A 24,208-nucleotide genomic window follows, 5' to 3' on the forward strand; every position below is an offset into this window, starting at 1 on the left:
TTCAGACCTAAATATTCCACAGAGCCAAATCTCCATCACTGCTTTTTCCATTTTATTATCTGTACAGGTCAAGGGTTAGAAATCCACATTTCACTCCAGTCCTACATGTGAACGTCCAATCGTAGAAAAGCTCGGGCTCCTCACTGGCCAATCAGAGTAGGGGCGTCAGTCGGAGCAGGAGGTGGGCGGGGCTTCTGTGAGGCTCAACTAGCCAGAGTTTGGAGGAGTCTATGGCAGCAAAGTGTCCAGCACAGCACCATCCGTCCAGCACCAATCTGGAGATAAACTGCTCGGTTTGTGTTTGATTGGACTTGTAGCGTGTAAACCTGGAGGAAACCGGCTGGTGGATACTTCCTCTTGTGGACTGTTCATACAAAAACGGGAAAAATCTGAGCTGTAATGCAAGGTGAACAGGCATGTTTTTACCTTCTGTTTATATTATAATGGAGTACAATTATTTTCTGTATATTTATTGTTATGTGTTTTCTTGCTGTTTTTAGTTGTAAATAATGTAGTTAATCTGTAAACTTGCTGTTAATTCAGATCTATTCATCATTATCAGTCGGTATTCTGATAACGTACATTATACAATATGAAACAGTACTGAAGTCAGTTTATATTCATTTGCCACTAAAAATATTGTAAATAAAGGGATTCTTAGTTTGGCAACAAATTATTTGAATTACCTTTACAAAATCGACGTGTGACATGTAATAATATGTAAAACATTTAAAAACGTTTATTTATATATAAAAAACATCAACATGTGGGGAAGTGTGTAAAAATCCACATGTAAATGTGAAAAGCATTGAATGAATTGTGAAAAACACGTGTAAATTTAACATTTAACATTTATTTATAAAAATCACATCACATTTTATATTCATGGTTCCAGGTCTGTCCGTTTTAGCTTGAAATTAAGTGGTTTGCCAATAAAACAGTTACTTACAGTTACTCTTTTTGTATTTTGTTATTTAAGGGATTTTTTTAATGTCTAATCTTTTATTTTTAGTTGTTTGCAGCTTTCACTAACGATGGATGTTATATAAGAAGACCTGACCGAAGTGGATTTGCCATTAAATGAACAAAGACCTAGTCCAAGCTGGATAGAGATCACTGACCACTGAGATTTTTTTATTGAATGAAAATGTTCATTTCTTTTTTTCTTGAGACACTTCAGAGTGGTTAAGCGTTTTGCTGGGACCCACTGAGGAATGTGTCCAGCTGATGTCCTGCATCTAACCTGAAGGCCAGATACAGGCTCTGTAGAACTGATCACATCGGATCTGATGATGGTAACACTGGGCTGAACTACAATCTTTTTTGTGTGAAATTTACTCTTGGTTCGGAGAATCAAACACTGGCGGGGTGTCCAACACCTTGCACCTCTACAGACAATGAAGGAGAAGTCGAAAAATGCAGCAAGGACTCGGCGGGAGAAGGAGAACAGTGAATTTTATGAGCTGGCTAAACTGCTACCGCTTCCATCAGCCATCACATCCCAGCTCGATAAAGCTTCAATCATCCGCCTCACCACCAGCTACCTGAAAATGAGACTGGTCTTTCCTGAAGGTCAGTATAGCTTCAGCTGTCATCTGTCTGCCTTATTACCTGGGCATATGTTGGCATTTTATTATTATTTGATTATTTTTACATTAAACTGCACAGATTTATTATTATTATTATTATTATTATTATTATAATTATTATTATTACACACATCTTTTGTTTTACCAGGTAGGTTAGTAAGAACTTATTTTTACGACTTATTCTTCTTATTTACAATAGCTGCCCGGCAAGTATTACTACATAGTTCAAGAAGGACATAAACACCAGGTATAACTGATGTATAACTGAGTATATAAACTAATAAAATGCTTAAATGCAGTACATAAACTCAGAAATACAACGCGCCTAAATAAAACAATCAACAAACTCGACAAAGTAAAAATTCCCTCGTTGTTTAATTATTTAACATACAGTAATTTTGTATATAGAAAAAAAAACATCCAATAATTATTTTCAAAGCATTGTAAAATGCAATATCGACATTCGCGAAATTTGGCAATAATCTCAGCAGTTAAAAATATTGAAATGTAGCGATAATAGATTAAATATTGTCATATTTTCTCTCTTTTAATTAATAGTAATAATTATTTTTTGTAATTGACCATTTTATACTTGACTTTTAATAAACATTAGTGAATTATAAACTGAATGAGATTTTCCACCTTATTTAGATACTGATGCTGCATTGGATTGCACTGCAATTCTCCTCTAATGTACTGCTGCGTCGTGGCATTTTTGTAGGGGAGTGAATTATTTATTGTTGTTTTTCATTGGTGTCTTAATCGATGCAAATTTGTTTTACAATTATTTATATTTTCAGGATAATGTTTGCTCGTTTATATTTTTCTAGCGCTACATTTTTTAAGAAAGAGTTTATGACAGTAAAACATCAGCGCCGCTTGTTCTTGCTCGAACAGCTCACTGTTGGCTTTATTATTATTATTATTATTATTATTATTATTATTATTATTATTATTGTATTACAGGTGACCGTGTATCACATAACACACTGGTGGCTCATCCAGTTTACAAAGGTCACTATTTTAAACAATAATATTTTTACTTGAGAAAATAGACGCCTGCGAGAATATATTATTGGCTGATTTTTTTGCCCAGTTTGGGAGTCTTTAAATTAACGACATTATTATTATTATTATTATTATTATTATTATTAATAAATTATTATTAATTATTATTATTATTATTTTTTATTATTATTATTATTATTATTATTATATAATGTAAGTATAATATTAAGAGAAGCCATAGAAGTAAGTGGTGTTCTGATGGTAAATGTAATGTAAATAAATGTAGCAGGAAGAAGCAGGAACGCCAGTATGTTCAACTTTCTAGATTGCATAGATCTGCATTTAGCTCTAAAAAACTCTTTTAGCACAAATATAACAATCCCAGTGCATTCAGCTCTTTAGAACTTATTATTATAGTACATTATAATACATACACCAGTACATGCAATATAACTCTCCCAGTACACTGAGTTCTCTAGAACTCTTTCAGTACATGCAATATAGAATTTTCCCTTTACATACAATCCCAGTACATTTAGCTCACAAGGACTCTCCCAGTACATTAAGCTCTCAAGGACTATCCAAGTACATGCACCAATCCCATTACATTTAACTCATGTAGTACATTTAATATACCAATTCAGCTCTATAGAACTCTAGTACACTCAGCTGTCTGTAACAACCCATTATCCAACTCTCCGTAACCCTTTTAGTATATTTAATATACCAAAATAGGACATTTAGCTTTCTATAGCTCTTTAAGTACATCTAGGCTAATATACCAATCATATGACACGTAGATTCATATATGAAGTTTATTAGTACATAATACGTAATTTTCCAATCATAGTATATTTAGCTCCATAACTCTTTCAGTATATGTAATATTTTAATCATAGTACATTTAACTCTCTGTAACTCAGTTCATGCTATATACCAATAACAGTGCATATACATGTTTGTTTTGGGAGTATCTGTATTAAAGTAGGCTTTTAACTCAGAGGGTTTTATAAGTGCTTGTTGTTGGAGATGCTTAATAGCCTTACATTGTCCAACATCCTGTCCATGAATATAGAGGTTGGGTAACAGCTTTTAAAATAGCAAGTCCGTTTCTTTGCTCTTCTTATTAGTAGCTTAGATAAGGCAGTGAAAGAAACGTGATGCTATTTCTCTGCAACACTGCAACACAAGATGGTTTATCTATGTGTAAAAATATAAAATAATAATAATAATAATAATAATGGTAATAATAATAATAAATATTTGTGCGTATCCAGTTTAAGTGCTGAATATTTCTTTTTTGTTGTCAGACGACACTTTGAAGGATGTGATTTAAATTGAATAGGTTTCTGTTTCGTGAATTAAACCACAATACACGAATGAAAATCACATGGTAAAATATGAAAGCGAGTAGAAATGTGCAGTTTGACAGTGATGATGATCAGTAAAGAGGCAGCAGACAGTAGGCAGAATGAGCGCATGGTGGAGTGTTGAAGGTAATTGGAGTGAGAGAGGCTGTCCTCCTCCCATTCACACCGGAGAGCTCCATCAGACTTCCATTTAACCAGCAGATGTGCTTTAAATAACATTTTCTAACCTGCTTCTTCATCCTCACTGCAGTGTCTGCATGTTCAGATCACACCCTGAGGTGGTCGGTGTAATGGAATACTGCTAATGGTCTAAAGAAAATGGATAGTAAAATTTTATTTGAAAACTAACAAACGTGGGAGTGTTTTACACCCGTTATTTATGACCTGATGTGAGGGTGTTAAAGCTTGCTTTACCCTTCATATATCTGTATGTCACTTGTTGTTTTTACTAATAATAAATACAACTGTTTGATATATTATCATCAATATAGATATTATCATCTTTAATGATATAACTATACATGTCCTAAAAACATTAGAGTGGCTGATGACGTAAAAGACTAAAACACTAAGCCAGATTAAAGAAGTCAGATTTTATTTTATTTTTAAATACATTTAGCAGTCCGTTTGTATCTGAAACACTGTTTTAAAGTTTACATTTGACATAAAACATCTTTCACTGGCTGACCTTTATTATTGAGTTTCATTTATTATTTATAAGGAGTCCTGTTTTAACTGAATTAATTGTTTTAGGATGGGCTATACTGCTTTAGAAGATCAGTAAGATATGCAGAAGCAAAATTACATTTTAATAAAGCATATCAGAAATTTGAAGTAAATAAGTAAATGCTAAATTTAACAGGCATTCAGTAATTTATTGTATATATATATATATATATATATACAGTATATATATATATATATATATATATATATATATATATATATATATATATATATATATATATATATATATGAAAATATGTTTTTGTTTATTTTTGACAGTCAAGTTTGCAGTTCGGCCTGAATTAATGGTTGTGTTAAACAACGTTAAGCCTAATTGGACCTTTCATTGAAATGGATTTAGAGGACTTTTTTCGTGTTTATTTATTATGCCCACGGTTTAGTTCTTCGCTCGCTTTGACTACGGTTGGAAATGATCCAGTTAGTGTTGTCATGTTGAAAAGGTGGAGGCGATTTTCTCACCCTGTAAGCAGTTGAAAGCTTTCGTTTGGAGAGCTTCAGTGGATTCAGTGGATTACTCTTTTTGTGGGTAGAAACGAGCGCTTTTGTTTGAAAGCCGCTTAGCTCAGTCCAGGCACTTCAAGTCGGGAGAGAAACAGAGATCTAATTTCTGCTTCCTAGCAAATTTCATCATTATACAAAACTCAAGCAGATCAGGTGCAAAAAAATCTAAAACACCAACCCAGTTGCTTACAAAAATTGTTCAACAAATTCCATCAGGCTGTTAATTTGGTATTGTGTGAATAAGCAGTAATTAACCATAAATATGCACATTGATCAGTATTATATCAGTATTTTTAATGCATGTCTTGTATTCATTAATGTTAAACATATGATGTCGATCAGGAATGTTAAGTCTATGTTTGAGCTTAATGCGTTGGTTTATAAAATTGAATTGATGCCATTTAAACATTTATGTATCACTGCTGAAGATTTAATAGAAGGGATATGAAAGCACGGCGTCCATGCAGTCTGTGTTTGAGATGTGCTTCAGCAAGGGCTTGATTGTTTCTGTTGTGTAAACGTGAAGTGTATATTTGGTTAATATTAAAATGCGAATCGGAGCTCTGCTGTGATCCTTGTTTGTTTTTGCACATTTGCATTCCAGTAGGGGATTGCGTGATGTGTTAGAACGGACTGCAACTCCACACTGTACTGCTCTTACAGGCAGCTCTGTCCAAATACTTCCACATGCATTTTAACTTTCACATCTTTACTGCATGTGAAATCCTGACACTGATATTTCATTGTGCGTTAAATTAAAATATGGTTTTAAAATCGACAACAGCCATAATAACACATAATTACATAATCAACAACAACAATAATAATAAAAATAATATAACGATATAATTGCATTAATATACAAAGATAACAATAATAATAACAATGATAATAATAATAATAATAATAAACGTTTGTATGTATAACATATTTTTCCAGGTTTAGGGGAATCATGGGGGCATGTGAGCAGAGCCAGTGCTTTGGACAATGTGGGCCGTGAACTCGGATCTCATCTACTACAGGTAGGACTGCTATTCTTCTTCTTATTTTTCTATTATTATTCCTATTCTTTTTCTTATTATTATTATTCTTATTTTCCTATTATTATTATTATTATTGTTGTGATTATTATTATTATTATTATTATTACTATTGTGATTATTATTATTGTTTAGATTATTAGTAGAAGTAGTAGTATTACTATTGTAATTATTATTATTGTTGTGATTATTATTATTATTAGTAGTATTACTATTGTGATTATTATTATGTTGTGATTATTATTACTATTATTTTTATTGTTATTGTAATTATTATTATTGTTGTGATTATTATTATTATTAGTAGTAATAGTATTACTATTGTGATTATTATTATTGTTGTTATTATTAGTAGTAGTAGTATTACTATTGTGATTATTATTATTGTTGTTATTATTATTATTAGTAGTAGTATTACTATTGTGATTATTATTATTTTTGTGATTATTATTAGTAGTATTACTATTGTGATTATTATTATTGTTGTGATTATTAATATTATTATTATTAGTATTACTATTGTGATTATTATTATTGTTGTGATTATTATTATTATTATTATTATTATTGTGATTATTCTTGGTAAAACTAGTTTTATTTTACTAACTACACATTATAGAAATTAACGATAGTTATTCATTGTTCGATTCGATTGTTTATTATTATTTTTCTGCTATATGGCTACAATATTACTTTTTTGTCTTTTATATGTCAAACATTTTTAAATGTTAAATATAGTTTTAAATTTAGAACAATCTTTATTTTGGTTATTTAATATCTAGTTTCCTAAATATGCATGCAAACACTGAGTTAAAACCCGGAGTTTTAGAAATGCCAAATACAGACGTTTTTATTTTATGAAATCTTGTAGAATACTTTATATATTAAATAATTATTAAACTATTGAACTATTGCTTATTTATTATTATATTACTACAATAATCTCACATTAATCACGAAACATTCCAATGTTTAAAACGACGCTGTTAGTTCACATATACGATTGTTATTTAAATTAAAAAAACCCGAATGAACTAAAATATACTAAAATCTATCTATTTTATAAAATGTGTATTTCAGACTCTGGACGGATTCATTTTTGTGGTGGCCCCGGATGGAAAGATCATGTACATCTCTGAAACTGCGTCGGTGCATTTAGGCCTGTCTCAGGTAAAGTGCGCTCGGACCGTTTGGTCTGCGCGGTTTTATTCGGATGCATGTCGGATGAATTAGTGCTGGTGTTGGTGCATGCTGGGGTGGTGCTGGTGTTGGTGTTGGTGTTAATGTTTGAGCAGGATGACTGAGGCTTATTTTAACAGGTAGAACTGACGGGGAACAGTATTTTTGAGTACATTCACCCCGCTGATCATGATGAGATGACCGCAGTGCTGACCGCGCACCAGCCCTATCATTCTCACTTCGTTCAGGGTAAACAACATAACCATACACTACTACCACACTTAACCCCTCATTACATCATAAACACAACAGTTTACTAAACTTTACTCAATGCTTTATAATTTCCTCTCTTTCTCTCTTTGTGTAGAGTATGAAATGGAGCGCTCTTTCTTTCTCAGGATGAAATGCGTCCTGGCCAAGAGAAATGCTGGACTTACCTGTGGCGGCTATAAGGTGGCTTATTCTGAGAGTTACCACTGCTAAATCTATTTATATTATTTATATTAATGTCATTAAATACAAATAAATACATACCTACCAGTACCAAAATATCAATACATTTGATAAAAAATGCATTTTTTTACATTTTCAGAGAAAATGTATGCCAATGTAAATTGTTATTAAAGATACTCTAGTGATGTGTGGGGGCCAAGACACTTATACATATGCATATACACATGTACATATATTTAAAATATAAACACACCCACACATATACATACATACATATGTTACTGTGTGCTATAATTCCCATGTCCTTGCCTATCTCTTGGCAGGTGATCCATTGCAGTGGCTACCTAAAAATCCGCCAGTACAGCTTAGACATGTCCCTTTTTGACGGCTGCTACCAGAACGTGGGTCTCGTAGCTGTGGGTCACTCATTACCCCCCAGTGCAGTGACTGAGATAAAGCTTTACAGCAACATGTTCATGTTTAGAGCCAGCCTGGACATGAAGCTCATTTTTCTTGATTCAAGGTACATTTTACCCTGTTATTAAACTGGAATCACTTCTATTCAGTCCTATAATAATAGTAATAATCACAATAATCATACTGGTGTCACATAACTGTTGTGACTATCACTGAATGTGTATTTGTTTGTGTATGCAGCTTTGTTTGTATATTTATGTTCCATTATCCATGTGCATATGCACCTGTTATTTTGCACAAACTGCATGTTTGCATGTTAGGCTTATATTTGTAGATTTTTTTGTGTGTGCATAAATGTGTACACAGGTGTTTACACACTGCCAATGTCATTATTCTTCTTCTTGTTGGTTTGCCAGGGTGGCAGAGCTTACTGGCTATGAGCCACAGGATTTAATAGAGAAGACTCTTTACCATCACGTCCACAGCTGTGACACCTTCCACCTACGCTGTGCACACCACTTGTGTGAGTTAGGTTTGTTTTTTTTGCTCATTCCTCTGGTTACATCCTACCCAGACACGGGCAGTCACAATGTAGCCACGGGAGGAATCACAACACCAGTTCTAGCAATCTGCTTCAGAATTATTATAGCAATAATTTAATTAAATCATATCAGTGTGTCAGTGACATATATATGGATTTCAAATATGTTTAAAATGATTTTCAGAATGGAAATATTTTAACAAGAAACTAGGAAACAAAAATCATAGTGTCTATATGAGTCTGGATAATTTGAAAATGGATCATTTCACCACCCAGACAATAAAAGGTGGATTAACCAGACTTTAATATAATATTTACTGCTACTGATAATAAGTATTAAATATTTAATTAAGTAATAAGTATTGCATATTGAATTGTGTTGGTCTACACAAATTAGCAAATTAGTACTATTTTGTGACCACCACAGATATCCTTTTTACTTTATTATGTCCTTTTTACTATCAAAATATACATACAGTTTTAATTAAATATCAATAAACAATTTTGTAACATTTTGTCAGAATATAAGGGCTTCCAACAAAAAAATTTATTGTAATAACGTAATATCTGACATATATTCAATACATTATTATTATTTATTTAATTATTATTACTTAATAAAAAAGCGACATTTGACAGAAAAAAAATTAACATAAAAATGCAGTTCATGTTAAGCACAGGAATGGACTGATAGTTTACCTTGCTTGACCTTAAGTATTTTAACAGCAATACAAATGTAATAATTACTAATTTACATGAACCTAAACAAAATTAATGTTAAAATCATTTTTATTATTTTAATCTTCTACACCAATTTATAAAACCATTAAAACAAGGCTGTCAATTTTGAATGTATACTTAAAATAAAAGGAAGGGAAATACACAAAATAAAAAGTGTAGTTATATTGGACTTCACATGTGAAACTGTAAATGAAAATAGTTTAAAACATTATAAAATCGATTGTGATTTGATTATGCAAATATAAACAGATAGTTTACAACCAGTATAATGTTAATAAGGTTTTGTCTTTGAAACATTTGTTTTAAATTGTAACATTAAATTGCTAGTTGTGTTTAGGGGTTTCAAGTGATTAAAACTAAAAAAAAAAATTATAACTACAACTAATGTATTGCTTGCCCATGTTATCTAATTCATGGGCAAATGTATCTAACTCAGCACAGCAGTTTCACAGTTCTGATTTAATTATATTACAAACAATTACTACAAATTAGATTTCAGATTACATACACATAAAAAATCTAATTCCAACCAGAATTAGTTATTATCTGAGTACAGGAAGTAAATGAGTTCATCAGTAATGTTGGGTTCTCTTTGTGTCTGTGTGTGTGGCTACAGTGCTGGTGAAGGGTCAGGTCACCACCAAATACTACAGGTTTTTGGCTAAGGAAGGCGGCTGGGTGTGGGTGCAGAGCTATGCGACCATTGTGCACAACAGCAGATCCTCCAGACCTCACTGTATCGTCAGTGTCAACTACGTCCTGACGTGAGTACTGTGTTTCTGCTCTTTCATTTCTTTTTCTATTCTTTGCAACAGAAATGATTAAGATTAAACAGCTGGCTGAGCTGAGATAAACACGTATAAGGTCTGTTTGTTATGACCTCAATTGTAAATTAATTATAAGAGGTTAATTATTTATTACTCAAGGTGTCAAGCAGGTTGATATGCAAACAATATAGATTTCATTTCATCTTATTATGTTTTCTTTTTTAGATGTTATAAGTAAAATTCTATTTTAATAGTTTGTTTTTAGCTGCCTAGTGTGTAGCAACTATAGAAAAAGAAAGAAGTATGATCATTTGCTATGTTATGTATTAGGTTGGTATTGTTTTATCGTTTGACTAAGAAAATGAACCTCACAAGCCAAGATATTAAGTAATTAATAAATAATTAATTAAAAAAATGGCACGACTTGCTTCTATAGGTAATAGACCTATTTTTCCACAGTAATTGTACTCAAAGGTTAACTAACAAACTATAGTATGAGTACTGCTTTGTATCAGCCCATATATGAAATCACATATACACCGATCAGCCATAACATTAAAACCACCTCATTGTTTTTACACTCACTGTCCATTTTATCAGCTCCACTTACCATATAGAAGCACTTTGTAGTTTTACAATTACTGACTGTAGTCCATCTGTTTCTCTACATACTTTTTTAACCTGCTTTCACTCTGTTCTTTAATGGTCAGGACCCTCACAGGACCACCACAGAGCAGGTATTATTTGGGTGGTGGATCATTCTCAGCACTGCAGTGACACTGACATGGTGGTGGTGTGTTAGTGTGTGTTGTGCTGGTATGAGTGGATCAGACACAGCAGCACAGCTGGAGTTTTTAAATACCGTGTCCACTCACTGTCCACTCTATTAGACACTCCTACTGAGTTGGTCCACCTTGTAGATGTAAAGTCAGAGACGATCGCTCATCTATTGCTGCTGTTTGAGTTGGTCATCTTCTAGACCTTCATCAGTGGTCACAGGACGCTGCCCACAGGGCGCTATTGGCTGGATATTTTTGGTTGGTGGACTATTCTCAGTCCAGCAGTGACAGTGAGGTGTTTAAAAACTATATCAGTGCTGCTATGTCTTATCCACTCATACCAGCACAAGTCAGTGTCACTGCAGTGCTGAGAATGATCCACCACCCAAATAATACCTGTGGTGGTCCTGTGGGGGTCCTGACCATTGAAGAACAGCATGAAAGGGGGCTAAAAAGCATGCAGAGAAGCTGATGGAAGTAATTGTAGAACTACAAAGTGCTTCTATATGGTAAGTGGAGCTGATAAAATGGACAGTGTGTGTAGAAACAAGGAGGTGGTCATAATGTTATGCCTGATCGGTGTATAATCATATATAAAATCTATGTTCATAAATATTAGTTATTTTCACATTTACTGATGTTAAATTGAATCAGCTTTTACATGACTATATGGTTACATTTGGACTTGCATTGCACAATTGGAGTATTATTTTTAATACAGTGTACTCTACCCATATATTGTATGTATTTATTAATTTATTTAAAATTTAAATAATGTCCTTGGACATAGAAAGCACATTTTAATGGGTGCACATGCTGTTTGGTAGATCTACTCTTTCTATTAATCATTGCAACACTTAATTTGTGAATAACTACGTAATTCTGTGTTTTTTAATCCCACTTCTCGGTACATTTGTGTTTATCATCTTGTGCCGGCCAGTCTCACTCATCTACTAATTGCCTGTTATTTTGAAAAATACTATGCTTAAAAATGACAAAAATGTCCTCAAACAGGTGGTGAAATGAGCTGAAATGTAGTGGGAGGTTATTTATTCGATAGGGCCCGTGTGTTTTTTTGCTCTCCCAGCTAAGTTCTACAATTACAATATCAGAAAAGCAATGCTGACCCCCCATAACCCTAGACGTGCTCACTGATCCAGTCAGCTAATCACACCATGTGCCACTCTGGAACATGTATGTAGGTTAAAAAATTCACATGCCGAGCACCTGTCGAGTGCCATAAATGGGCATTTCCGTTTTGTCCACATCATTCTGGTTGTGCAAGCTTTTGTGCTCCTACTGGCGTGTGAAGCAGAAATTAGTATTCAGCTGCACGCTCGTAGGCATGGAAGAAGGTGCACTGGTCTTCACCCTTGAGGTTAGTGGGGCTGTTGTGATAGGAAGGAGGTTTACTACAGTGTGGTTCTTTACAATATAACCTCAGGAATGATAGTAAACACAATCAATATTTTATTCTGCTATTTAAATAAATATCAATATATATTTAGTTGCATTTTTAATATTTCCATTGGAAAAAATTAATAGTATAATTTAATTATTAATTGTAAGCTTTATGTAACAACTGTAGATATAATATCAATAATAATAAACAACAACAATAACAATACAATAATAATAATAATAATAACAGCAACAAAACAACAATAATAACAAAAAAACAAAAAACAAAAAAAAAAGTTAAAAAAATTAATTAAATAAAATCTGATTGGGATTTGATCATGCAAATATAAACAGACATGTGCACACAGTGTAATGTTCATAAGGTTTTGTCTTTTATGGCTTTTGCACATTTGTTTTGAATTGTATCCTTAATTTGCTAGTCTGTGTTTAGGTGTTTCAAGTGTTTTTAAAATGTATAAAACAATTACAATTTATAACTACAACTACTGCATTGTTTGCCTATATGTTATTTTAATCTAACATAATTCTAATTCATACAACATATGAACAGATATAAACAACAACAATGTAATAATAATAATAATAATAACAAACAACAACAACAAAACAACAATAATATAATAATAATAATAATTGTAATATATAATAAAAAATAAAAAATAAAAAATAAAATAATAATTATTATTATTGCAACAGTAAATATTTATAATCAATTACCAGAGCAGTTATTGAGTTCATCCACTGCTTTTGGTGGAAATTGTTGAACATTTTCTTATAATAATAATAAATATAATAATAATATAATAATATAATAATATAATATATAATATAATAATAATAATAATTATTATTATTATATAATATCTAATAAATATAATAATAATGTGACTGTGTAAAATCATTTTACATTTTTAGCAATAGTAATTTTAGTCTTAGAACCAAGAACTCAAAAAGGCCTATTTAAAAAGTTACCAAATAAAATTAAAACATGTAACCTAACAGGCTAAAAATATGAAACCTAGTAAGTTCTCATGTAAAATGTGATTCATTAATAAGATTACAAAAAATAAATCATGCATGTGTTAAGTAGAAAAACCTCCTCTGTTATACTCACCCACAAATTTGCTGTAATAATAAAATAATAAAATGACCAGCTTTACCTAAATAGAGCATAAAGCAAAAGTAATGGTGTATAAGATGGTTAATAAAAGAAGAATAATGAAGGCATGAGTGGATATTATAGCCCTGTTGAGCGATAGGGCAAAATATCACTAAAAGTCATTTTCACAATATGCATTACTGAATTCTATTTAAATTTGCTGAGATTTACTAATAGCTGTAAAACAATGGGGACACTTTAAAATACATACTATTTATTTAGGATTTACAAAAATTATATTCAACAGGGAACAAAAGGGCAGATTGGAGGTGATCTGTGTTCTTGATGTGTTAACAGTTTTAACAAAAGTGTATCCTGACATAATTTAGCACGATATTAATATAACATTGTCACATTACCCAGCCATATTATCAGATGGGAAACTAGGTGGTGTGTGTGTGTGTGTGTGTGCGCTCAATATGGGAATAAAATGGTGCTGGGGTGCTAGTGGTCTGTGGCGGAGATCGGCCCTGATTTATTTGTCATGCATTGATTCTGATGAAGCGGCTGCATTATCACTGTTCACTGGAACTCTCAGTGAAGAATGAAGCTCCTTTGACTGAGGAATCATCCGTTATGTCATGTCTGGAAGGAAGGGCTGCAGGGATGAGTGAAACATCACGTTTTGCACTTCACACATCTAAGAGTCTTTTGGAAAGCAGTGCAGTGTTTTTACTTACTCTGTCCTCGCCCGTTCAGCCTGCCTGCCACAGATGTGAACGAGTCGGCTTCATAAAAGAGTCCATTAAACAAAAGAGGTGGTGCGTGTTTGCACTAATGTAAAGCGGCTAGCAGCTTCACACTGTTCCCTAAGCTCAAAGTCATAAAAGGAAGTGTTTATGAGCTTTAATTAATAGGCTGTAAAGATGATGAGTGTTTATAACGCACAGCTTGCTAAGTGTGTTGCTAAGAGTTCTCCTCCTCCCTGTTATGACAGGCATGTGTTTGATTCACGCTTCAATGATCTTATTGCTCTGGAAAACCTGTTGAGCAGCCGAGTGGAGACACGCTCCCTGGTTGACCCTCCACATGTCTGTGTGTTGTCTCATAATTGCAGAGCTAATCTTTGTTCACAGCAGAAAGCACTGAATGTGTCTGGCCTTTTATCGTAGCCGTTATCAGAACGTGATCTTGTTCACACACTGACTGGAGTGTGGTGTGTGAGGTCCATATCTGTGTATAATGCCACTGAATATAACATCTCCGCCGTTGCATAACCCAGCGATTGTGTTGGCTTCTGTCTATAACCTGTAACCCCAGACTGCCTGGCACAAACCCTGATTAGAATGTTTACTTTAGTAAGAATGTATATAGTTGCTGGAAAAGGTTTTAGCCCATGGTCTCCAACCTTAATATCGATCTGTAACATTTCTTGATGTATTAATCAAATGTGTCCAGACCCAGAAGCAGCAAAGCAGCCCCAAAACATGATGCCCCCCACCTTTGAACTAAAGTTTTGTTGTTTCCCCTAAACACATAGATTTCTCTCCATGTTAGCTTATCTTTCATCCGTCCCAAAAACATTCTGGTAGTATTTTACAGTAGATTGTATTTAGAGAGCAGTGTTTTCTCTGTGATATCCCTACATTGACAATATGTTATTACTGTAGATGTATTTTCCCATACTGGCTATATAAATAGAGACATTTCTGTAGGTGTTTTATTGCTAACCTTGAGTTTAACTTTACACATTGTGCTTTTTGTGTGATCCCTGCAGGATGCCCACTGCTACAGACAATAGCAGGTTGTTAAATAGAGGATTGATGAACACCAAGTTCTTTGTAGTTGATTTTTGTAGATGGTTCTTGCCTGTGCCAGTTTTATTCGGGAGGACATTTCTACATCCCCTTTAGACCTTTGGATAAGTCATAAAACTTGAGGGGTGCATTACGCATTGTGCTTTTTGTATGATCCCTGCAGGATGCCCACTCCTAAGAATAATAGCAGATAGAAAATTAAATAGTGGATTGATGAACACGACATTCTTTGTAGATGATTTTTTTCTCTTTCTGTTTTGTCTGTGATCATCTGAAGTTTGTTTTGACTGGCTCATGGCTTACATAAAAGGTTCTTTCCTGTGCCAGTTTTATTTGGAAGGGCATCAAGACCCTTTTGAGGGTCATAAAACTAGAAAGTTACCTAATACGTTTTTTTTTCATAGTGGATTGTTATTAATTTTTTTATTTATGTATTTATTTGGATTTTAACGTCATGTTTTACACACTTTGGTTACATTCATGACAAAAACGGTAGTTATTCGTAGTTCACATGTTTAATGTCGAACACAGTCATGGACAATTTTGAATCTCCAATTCACCTCACTTGCATGTCTTTGGACTGTGGGAGGAAACCGAAGCTCCCGGAGGAAACCCACACAGACACCGGGAGAACATGCAAACTCCACACAGAAAGGACCCGGCCGCTCCACCTGGGGATCGAACCCAGGACCTTCTTGCTGTGAGGCGACAGTACTGCCCGCTGAGCCACTGTGCCACCCTCATAATGGATTGTAAATTGTTAATAGTGATTCGGTTTCAGTGATGTTACAAAAAACAGAAATACTACTACAATTGCTTGTGTTATTAGTTTATGCAGTGTTTATTATTATTACAGTATAACTCATGGATAGGCTAGGAAAAGATATCTTTACTATTACTGTCAACCTACAAAAAAATTTGACAAACAATCAGCATTGAACAGTCAACCCAACAAAACTAAAATTCCCGCTGGGTAATAAATGCAGTAATTAATGAGATTCTCTTTTTTTCCTGCAACTATAGGTGTCTATTTTCTTTTAGATTATTTTTTTGATGTTTTAATCTGTCTGCACGGTAACATGGCTAAATATTGTAGAAGTGAGGCTCTCTAGAGCAGCGCCCAACATTTTTCCCCGACAAAATGTTCTTTCCTGTGCCAGTTTTTTAGGAGGGCATTTCTAAAGCCCTTTTCGACTATTGGATAAGTCATAAAATTGGAGGGTCACATTTTTTATAATGGATTGTACGTGGTTAATAAATGTTTCAGTGATGTGACAAAAACAGAAATACTGCAGTTGTTTGTGTTATTAGTTTATGCAGTGTTTGTCTATTATTACAGTATAACTCATGGATAGCATAGGAAAAGAAATCTTTACTATTCCTGAAGGGCAGTTTGTTGCATAGACAACAGTGTCAACCTAAAATATCAGACATGTCAAGCCAACAAAATAAAAATGCCTGCTGGGTTAGAATAAGCACCAGTGAATAATAGTGAAGATTAAATCAGATTTTATGAGTAATAAATGCAGAAGCCCAAGTAATTCCAGAGATTCTCTTTTTTTCCTTGCAACTGTGGTGTCAATTTTCTTTATTATTTTTTTAGATGTTTTAATCTGTCTGCACAGCAACATGGCTAAATATTTTTGAAGTGAGGCTCTCTAGAGCAGCTCCTGACATTTTTTCTTGGCATACTGCCGACTCTCAGGACACACTTTTCTTCCAAAGTTGATTTTTCCCAGGCAACCAAATCCATACTCCACTTTATTCAAAAGTCAATTTCCACGTAGGATCTGCGTGTGAGTTTGATTTAGCCAGCCATAGCTCTTAATCTCACTGTGTATTTGAACGAAGGCGCTTCCCCTCTGTCATGTGTTTGTAAAAGCCTTGCTTCAATCTGTAGGAGAAACAATGACTTCCAACTGTACCTCCTCCTCTCATCCACGTTCACACTGTCACTTGCAAATGAGCAACTGCGTGTTAATTACCGAACAAATGTTAACGTGCATTACCAGCGCTGAAAGAGCTGAAATAAAAAGTACTAGTAAACAAACACACCAGAGACATGCTTAAAAAAGCAGAATTGCACCAGTCCTGCCACAGAAATTATCTTTGTTTAATGAGAGTATTGATTTTAATACTGCTGAGAGATATACCTGTCGGTTTTCAGCTGAAACTTTGCCTTCTTTCAACAGGGAAACCGAGTATAAAGGTCTGCAGCTGTCCTTAGACCAAGCAGCATCAAACAAACCGACGTTCACCTACAGCAGCCCCACCACTACTCTAAGTGACAATAGGAAGGCCAGTAAAAGCAGGGTGACCCGCACCAAAGCCAAAACACGACTGTCTCCTTACTCCAATGTGAGTGCCTATTTAATTCATGCTCTATTTCTACACACACCATATGGACAAAAGTGTTGGGACATCCCTTATAATTATTAAATTAATGTGTTTTAGCCAGAATAATTGCTAACAGGTGTAGTAAATTAATTATATAAAGAAAATTATATGATTTAGGCCATTTCCTGTTCCAGCATGACTGTGCCCCTGTGCACAAAGCAAGGGAAGAAAAGCTCAGTTTAAAGAAACTCAAGTGACCTGCACAGAGCCCTGACCACAGCCTCACTAAACATCTTCATAATGAATTGAAATGACGATTGAGGCTTTCTTGACCAACATCTGTGCTCAGCCATAAAAACGCTATTTTGACTAAATTGACACAAATTCCAACAGACATACTTCATGTGAGAACCCTTCTCAGACTGTTGTTAAAGCTGAAAAGATCACGTAGATGTCTCTCTATTTTAATATAATTTGTTTTTGAAATAGGGTCTTCAACAAGCTCATTGTCAGGTGTCCGAATACTTATTGTGTAACACTTTCTTAGTGTACAAATAACTTCTTTAACTATTTACCAGTGTCCTTGCCCAGCCCTATATATTTGGTTGCCAATACTGAAACAAAGCTAAAGATGCAATGGTCACTTAAACACAGAGACAGCAGCAAAGCCCAATACTGCAAAATTGCTAAAACAATGACTGCATCCGAAATTGCATACTTAAACATTACGTACTAGATTCGAGGTTGTATATACTGATCGGCCGGTAAAGTAGTACGCTTTTTCAGTACGCAAGTGTGCAGTATGCACACAACCTCGTACATACTAAGCTCGCCATCTTACCAACGTCACGTGATGCATGACGTCTCATCGCCACAGTTATAACAATTTTAAAATCAGACAAAATTTATTCTGTCGTTCTCCGCAAAGCTATACTCATAACATTATTTAGGATCGTACTTAAGCATACAATTTTTAATGTTTGTCTTACTCCGCTTTACGCCATTTTTCTTTTATCTTTTTTATTAATATTTCTATTATGGCATAGATCTGACCATAAGTGTGCATCGTTTGCATACTCAAAAATAGCTGCACAGGCTGTAGGTCATCCGGGTACTTTTCGCATATTGTTTAATGAATACTACGTATTCGGGCATACTAACCGCTCTCGCATACTGCTTTCGCGTACTGTTCAGTATTGAAATATATGTGATTTTGGATGCAGCCAATGTGATCAAAGTAAATGTTTTATAAGGAAACTGCACACACACACACATGCACACAACAGCCCTTTATTCCACCATAATCTTGGAGCACATGGCTCAGTGGGATTTACAGGTGGAGTGGTCCGGGTCCTTTCTGTATAGAGTTTGCATGTTCTCCTCGTTTCTGTGTGGGTTTCCTTCGGGAGCTCCGGTTTCCTCCCACAGTACAAAGACGTGCAAGTGAAGTGAATTGGAGATACAAAATTGTCCATGACTGTGTTTGACATTAAAAAACCTGAACTGATGAATTATGGGTAACCAGTAACTACCTGTCCTGTCATTAATGTAACCAAATTGTGTAAAACATGACAATGAAACCATAACAAAATAAAATAAATCTCTCATAATTAAGAACATGACATGCTCTTTAGCTAAATAGCTAGAATATTATAATACTATGGTAGAGGGCAGTACACATTATTTCCTACTGTAGTTCACTTTGCTTTATATGCTAGATATCGGGTCAATTGTCCACTTATGACAAAGTAAAAAAGCTGAAACATGATCCACATGTCTCACTTTTCCTTAGCACATGTGCTTGTCTCATTTCCATCCTCTGTTTTCTGTTTTACGTATATATGTATGGTACAGATTGTTGATTAAACTTCATTATTGGTTTACTGATGTCCATGTGTGCTTGTACAGTACCCAGGCTTCCACACAGAGCGCTCAGAATCAGATCAGGACAGCAGTCCGTGGGGTGGCAGTCCTCTGACTGACTCTGCCTCTCCTCAGCTGTTGGAGCAAAACGAAAGCATGGATGCCTCCTGCGTGTACCGCCAATTCTCAGACCCCCGTCCCCTGTGCTACAGCCTACCTCTGTCCGAGGAGCACCAGACCCCCAGCGAGCACCAGGGCCACAGTCATACACAGGCCTGCGAGCGGGGACGCTGTGAAGCTGGCAGGTACTTCCTGGGAACTCCTCAAACTGGGCGAGAGGCGTGGTGGGGAGCTGCCCGATCGCTTCTGCCTTTAACCAAGTCCCCACCTGAGAATGGGGAGGGGTATGAGGGTGTGATGCCTCACATAACCTCCATCCACAGCTTGCATGGTAAGAGTCCATTTGAATTATGGATTATGCATAGTATAATTACACACCATCATGTGCTTTGGCAGTCATGGTATTGTTTTAGCTTTTAGTTTCTATTAATCTTTGATGTTTGGGTATATTTTCGAGTGTTTATATGTTTTAGACCCCATTTTAGTTTCTGTAATCTTAATTGCAGAAGACTGTACATTTAAAAGTATATTCAAATTGACGTATCTTTTCCATTGATTTAAGAAGCACCACCACACAGTATGTAAATACTAGAACCCGGTCGTATTTTCTTCTGTCACAGTTAATTTTTCTAAATATGCCACACAAATTCTCTTCCTGCCAGCTGACACTACAAAGCAGCTCACAGGAATATTGGATGGAAAAAATGTAGCGGAAATTATTTCATGTGTAATTTACTTTTTATTTTGTGTACTTTCTTAAGTCAAAAGTTATAATGCAGTCATATGTACAATAATAAATGAAATCCTTTGTGCTTTTCAAAACAAATTCCTTTTTAATGAGGACATGTCTTTACCCTTTCTAGAAAGCGGGAAATGCCCCTATTTTCTCCTGTTGTACCATGATTTAAATTCAAACTTGGATCCAGATGGGAACATGACAGATGGAAACATGAAAAACTTACAAAAATACTAAAATCACACTCATGTCTTTCATTAACCAATGCAAGTTTACAGCAGTTCATTATTTGGTTATTGTGAACAAAAGACTGCATCCTCTTTACCACAAGTCTATTCTTCTGTACTAAATAGTATGCTATATCTATACACTATACCTGGTAGTGTTACTGTTCTAATATAGTTTGTAGTAAATCAAGAGTCAAGTCAAAAGTCAAGAGAGGCTTTATTGTCATTTCAGCTCTATTCAAGTACATATTGAAACGAAACAACGTTCCTCCAGGACCAGGGTGCAACATAGAACAAGACTGTACACTACACAGTGCAGCTAAACAACAGTACAATAAATACAAAAAGACATTTTTAATCTAAAATGTAATTAAGGTAGACAAGACTAGAGACAAGTGTTGTTCAGCACATGGTACTGAGTAAATGATAGGTGAGGTAGAAAAGCATATTCTGATATACAGTTAGCAGCGTAGGTTTTTTACAGCAGCAGAGATATAAAAAGAGTAAGGTGCAAAAATGCAAAAACTTTTTGTATATTATACAAAATATTATTTTGTATAATATTGTGCAAAGATGCAAGTAATACAGTCAGCAATTAGTGTGCAATTTTGATTTACGGTTTTGGTTCTTCACAGGCATGTGTTCCTGGGTCTGTAGTAATTTTACTGGCAGATGTAAATAATAGGACCAAGTTGTTAGTGTTGGAGTTGTAGGGCATCTAAAGAGATATACAGAGTTACAGATTTGATTTACAGCAGTTGATTTGTTTTTTTGTAATACATTCTAAAATAATAAAATGTTGTAGAAAAATTATTATTAATTAATTATTAAATTATGGGAAAATAATGTTGCTCAGTATATTTGGGGCAGAAGAAAGTGTATCCTGTGTGGAAAGCACTGTGCGACAGAAACAGATCAGGTATAGTCCCTAATTGACCTTCTTTCCTTTTGCAGTGAGAAGTCACTGGGATGAGGACAGCATGGTCAGCTCTCCGGATGCTGGCTCAGCAAGTGACTCAGGTGACAGATACCGAATCGAGCATTATCGTTCCAGCCCTCAAGAGCCCAGCAAGATTGAGACGTTGATCCGGGCCACACAGCAAATGATAAAAGAAGAGGAAAACCGACTGCAGCTGAGGAAAAGTGCTACAGATTCCTCCCTGTCAACAGCTAATGGTCTGATTAAGAGCCATAGCTCCTGCTTTAGCACTGAATTTGCTCAGTCAGGCCTGCAGGGCACTGTATGTCGGGGCCCGGCACAAGTGATCAGCCCGGCCCCCAGTCCAGTCCCCTTGTCCCGCCTCAGCAGCCCTGGCTCTGATCGACTGGCCAAAGCCAAAGACTTCCTACAGACTGAGATGTCATCACCACAGCAGCAGCAGCAGCATCTGGGCCTTTCTGGCTCCTGTGCCGTCTCACCCACCCCTGCCCTTTACCCCTCACACCCACGTCAGTACCTGGACAAACACACTGCCTATTCACTTAGCGGCTACACACTGGAGCACCTCTATGAGGCGGACAGCTTCAGAGGCTACGCACTGGGCTGCGCAGGCTCTTCCCACTACGACATGACCTCCCACCTGCGCATGCAGTCCGAGCAAACCACCAGCCATAAAGGAACCTCTGTCATCATCTCCAACGGCAGCTGACACTTAGAGCTTCAAGGTTTTTTCACCTCAAAGGGACGAATCACTAAATAATTTTGTTTGTTTGCTCTGAGTTTTAACGTTTCTATTTGCATTGCTGTAGAAGGATTTCAGTGTTAAGAAAAAAATACACTCAAGCATTTAAAAGGCAGAAGAATCTTCTGTGGAACTTCTGTCCTATTATTTTTTAAATACTCACTATTTTACAGTGTTTTACAAGGAAAGTTGATATAAAGTTGTTGCTTTTACTTTTTTTTTTTACATCAGAAATGTGACAAGAACATGGGGCTGGCCAAAAAAACTATTAAATCAAACAAATGAATGAATGTGTCCCCCAGACAACTAAAAAGAGATTATATTTACAGAATATGACGGTACAAATGTGTCTTTAGAACCAATATTGTTTTTTTTATTTACTATCATCTGAATTAGGTAAGGTATGACCTAAATGTCTAAGTAGGTTTTGGTGATTTAGTAATACTTTGTGTGACATTAAAAAAGGTTTTTTTAGAGGAAACTAAAGCAGTTTTGAAGCGCTCTAACAAATTCAGCTCCTCATTTCAGTTTTCCCTCCAAATCCAGACCAAAATCATTGCTGCATTTAATTTCTCACTCACTCACTTTCTTAACCGCTTATCCAATTAGGGTCGCGCTGGGTGCTGGAGCCTATCCCAGCTTTTCAATGGGCGCAAGGCACACAGTAACACCCTGGACGGGGCGCCAGTCCATCACAGGGCAGACACACATACACACACCCATTCACCTATAGGACAATTCAGTGTCTCCACTTATCCTGACTGCATGTTTTTGGACTGTGGGAGGGAACCGGAGCTCCCGGAGGAAACCCACGCAGACATGGGGAGAACATGCACAGAAAGGACCCGGACTGCCCCGCCTGGGAATCGAACCCAGGACCTTCTTGCTGTGAGGCGACAGTGCTACCCACCGAGCCACCATGCCGGCATTTAATTTCTTTAAATTTCAATAAATTGATAAAACATATCTGTTTTACCTATATCATTATAAAGCCTTAATATAGACATAGGCACAAATGCTGTTATATAACATAACAATAAGACATATAAATAAGTCTGATTTAGTAGCATACACAATATTTTGCTGTTTAAATGGGCATATTTATAAAGTCTAAACACAGTCTACTTTGATTTGGTGGACTTTGTAAAAATAGTTTAGTTCAAAAGAATACCTTCATAAATTAGTCGTCACTATTTAAACATCCCACGGATGCGGAATCATAATTAACAGATAATTAAGACGCCTCCCTGTGCTGACTGCTTGTTTTCCCTCTAACACATATATTGAATTATTGTCAGCTTCAGAAATGTAAAAGGACTTAAAACTTAAGTGCCCCCAGTTCCACTTTCTGTCTTATTTAGCTGTTTCTTATAAGAAATGCAAGCAATTCAGAATTTAACCACCTTCCATATCAACAATAATCTCTTAAAAAGAAGTCTTTAAAATGGTTTACAATAATTCATGTATTTTTAATCGCAAAGCTTGGATTTAGTCATGATTTTTGATAACTATTGACTGTGTTTGTTATCTAACAACTTTCCCAACTGAAATATTTCCCAGCTCTAGCACATGCTCTGTCCAGAATGCTCTGGAAAACTTGCTCTAAAGCTGCATGGTGAGAATCACAGCCGTCGTGGCTTTTCCATTTTAAGCAGTATGACTAAAGTGTCCTAATAATACAACTGTACTGACCTCTGTTTATTTGATGTCACACTCATTGTGAATGCACTCATGGTTTCCAGTTAGTTGGAAAGTGGTTGCAGCTTGTAATTT

General features: G+C 35.2%; 1 protein-coding gene across 1 annotated transcript; it reads left to right on the forward strand.

Moving 5' to 3' along the window:
• Positions 1-1,397: 1,397 nt before the first annotated feature.
• On the forward strand, positions 1,398-22,402 carry sim1a (SIM bHLH transcription factor 1a). Its single transcript, XM_062992187.1, has 11 exons — positions 1,398-1,572; positions 6,155-6,237; positions 7,336-7,425; positions 7,575-7,683; positions 7,802-7,887; positions 8,211-8,410; positions 8,721-8,827; positions 10,203-10,350; positions 17,663-17,828; positions 19,716-20,121; positions 21,708-22,402. Exons 1-11 carry the CDS (start codon positions 1,398-1,400, stop codon positions 22,400-22,402), a joined length of 2,265 nt encoding a protein of 754 aa, XP_062848257.1.
• The last annotated feature ends 1,806 nt before the right edge of the window (positions 22,403-24,208 follow it).

This window comes from Trichomycterus rosablanca, chromosome 3 (assembly GCF_030014385.1).
Source record: "Trichomycterus rosablanca isolate fTriRos1 chromosome 3, fTriRos1.hap1, whole genome shotgun sequence".
NCBI lineage: Eukaryota > Metazoa > Chordata > Actinopteri > Siluriformes > Trichomycteridae > Trichomycterus > Trichomycterus rosablanca.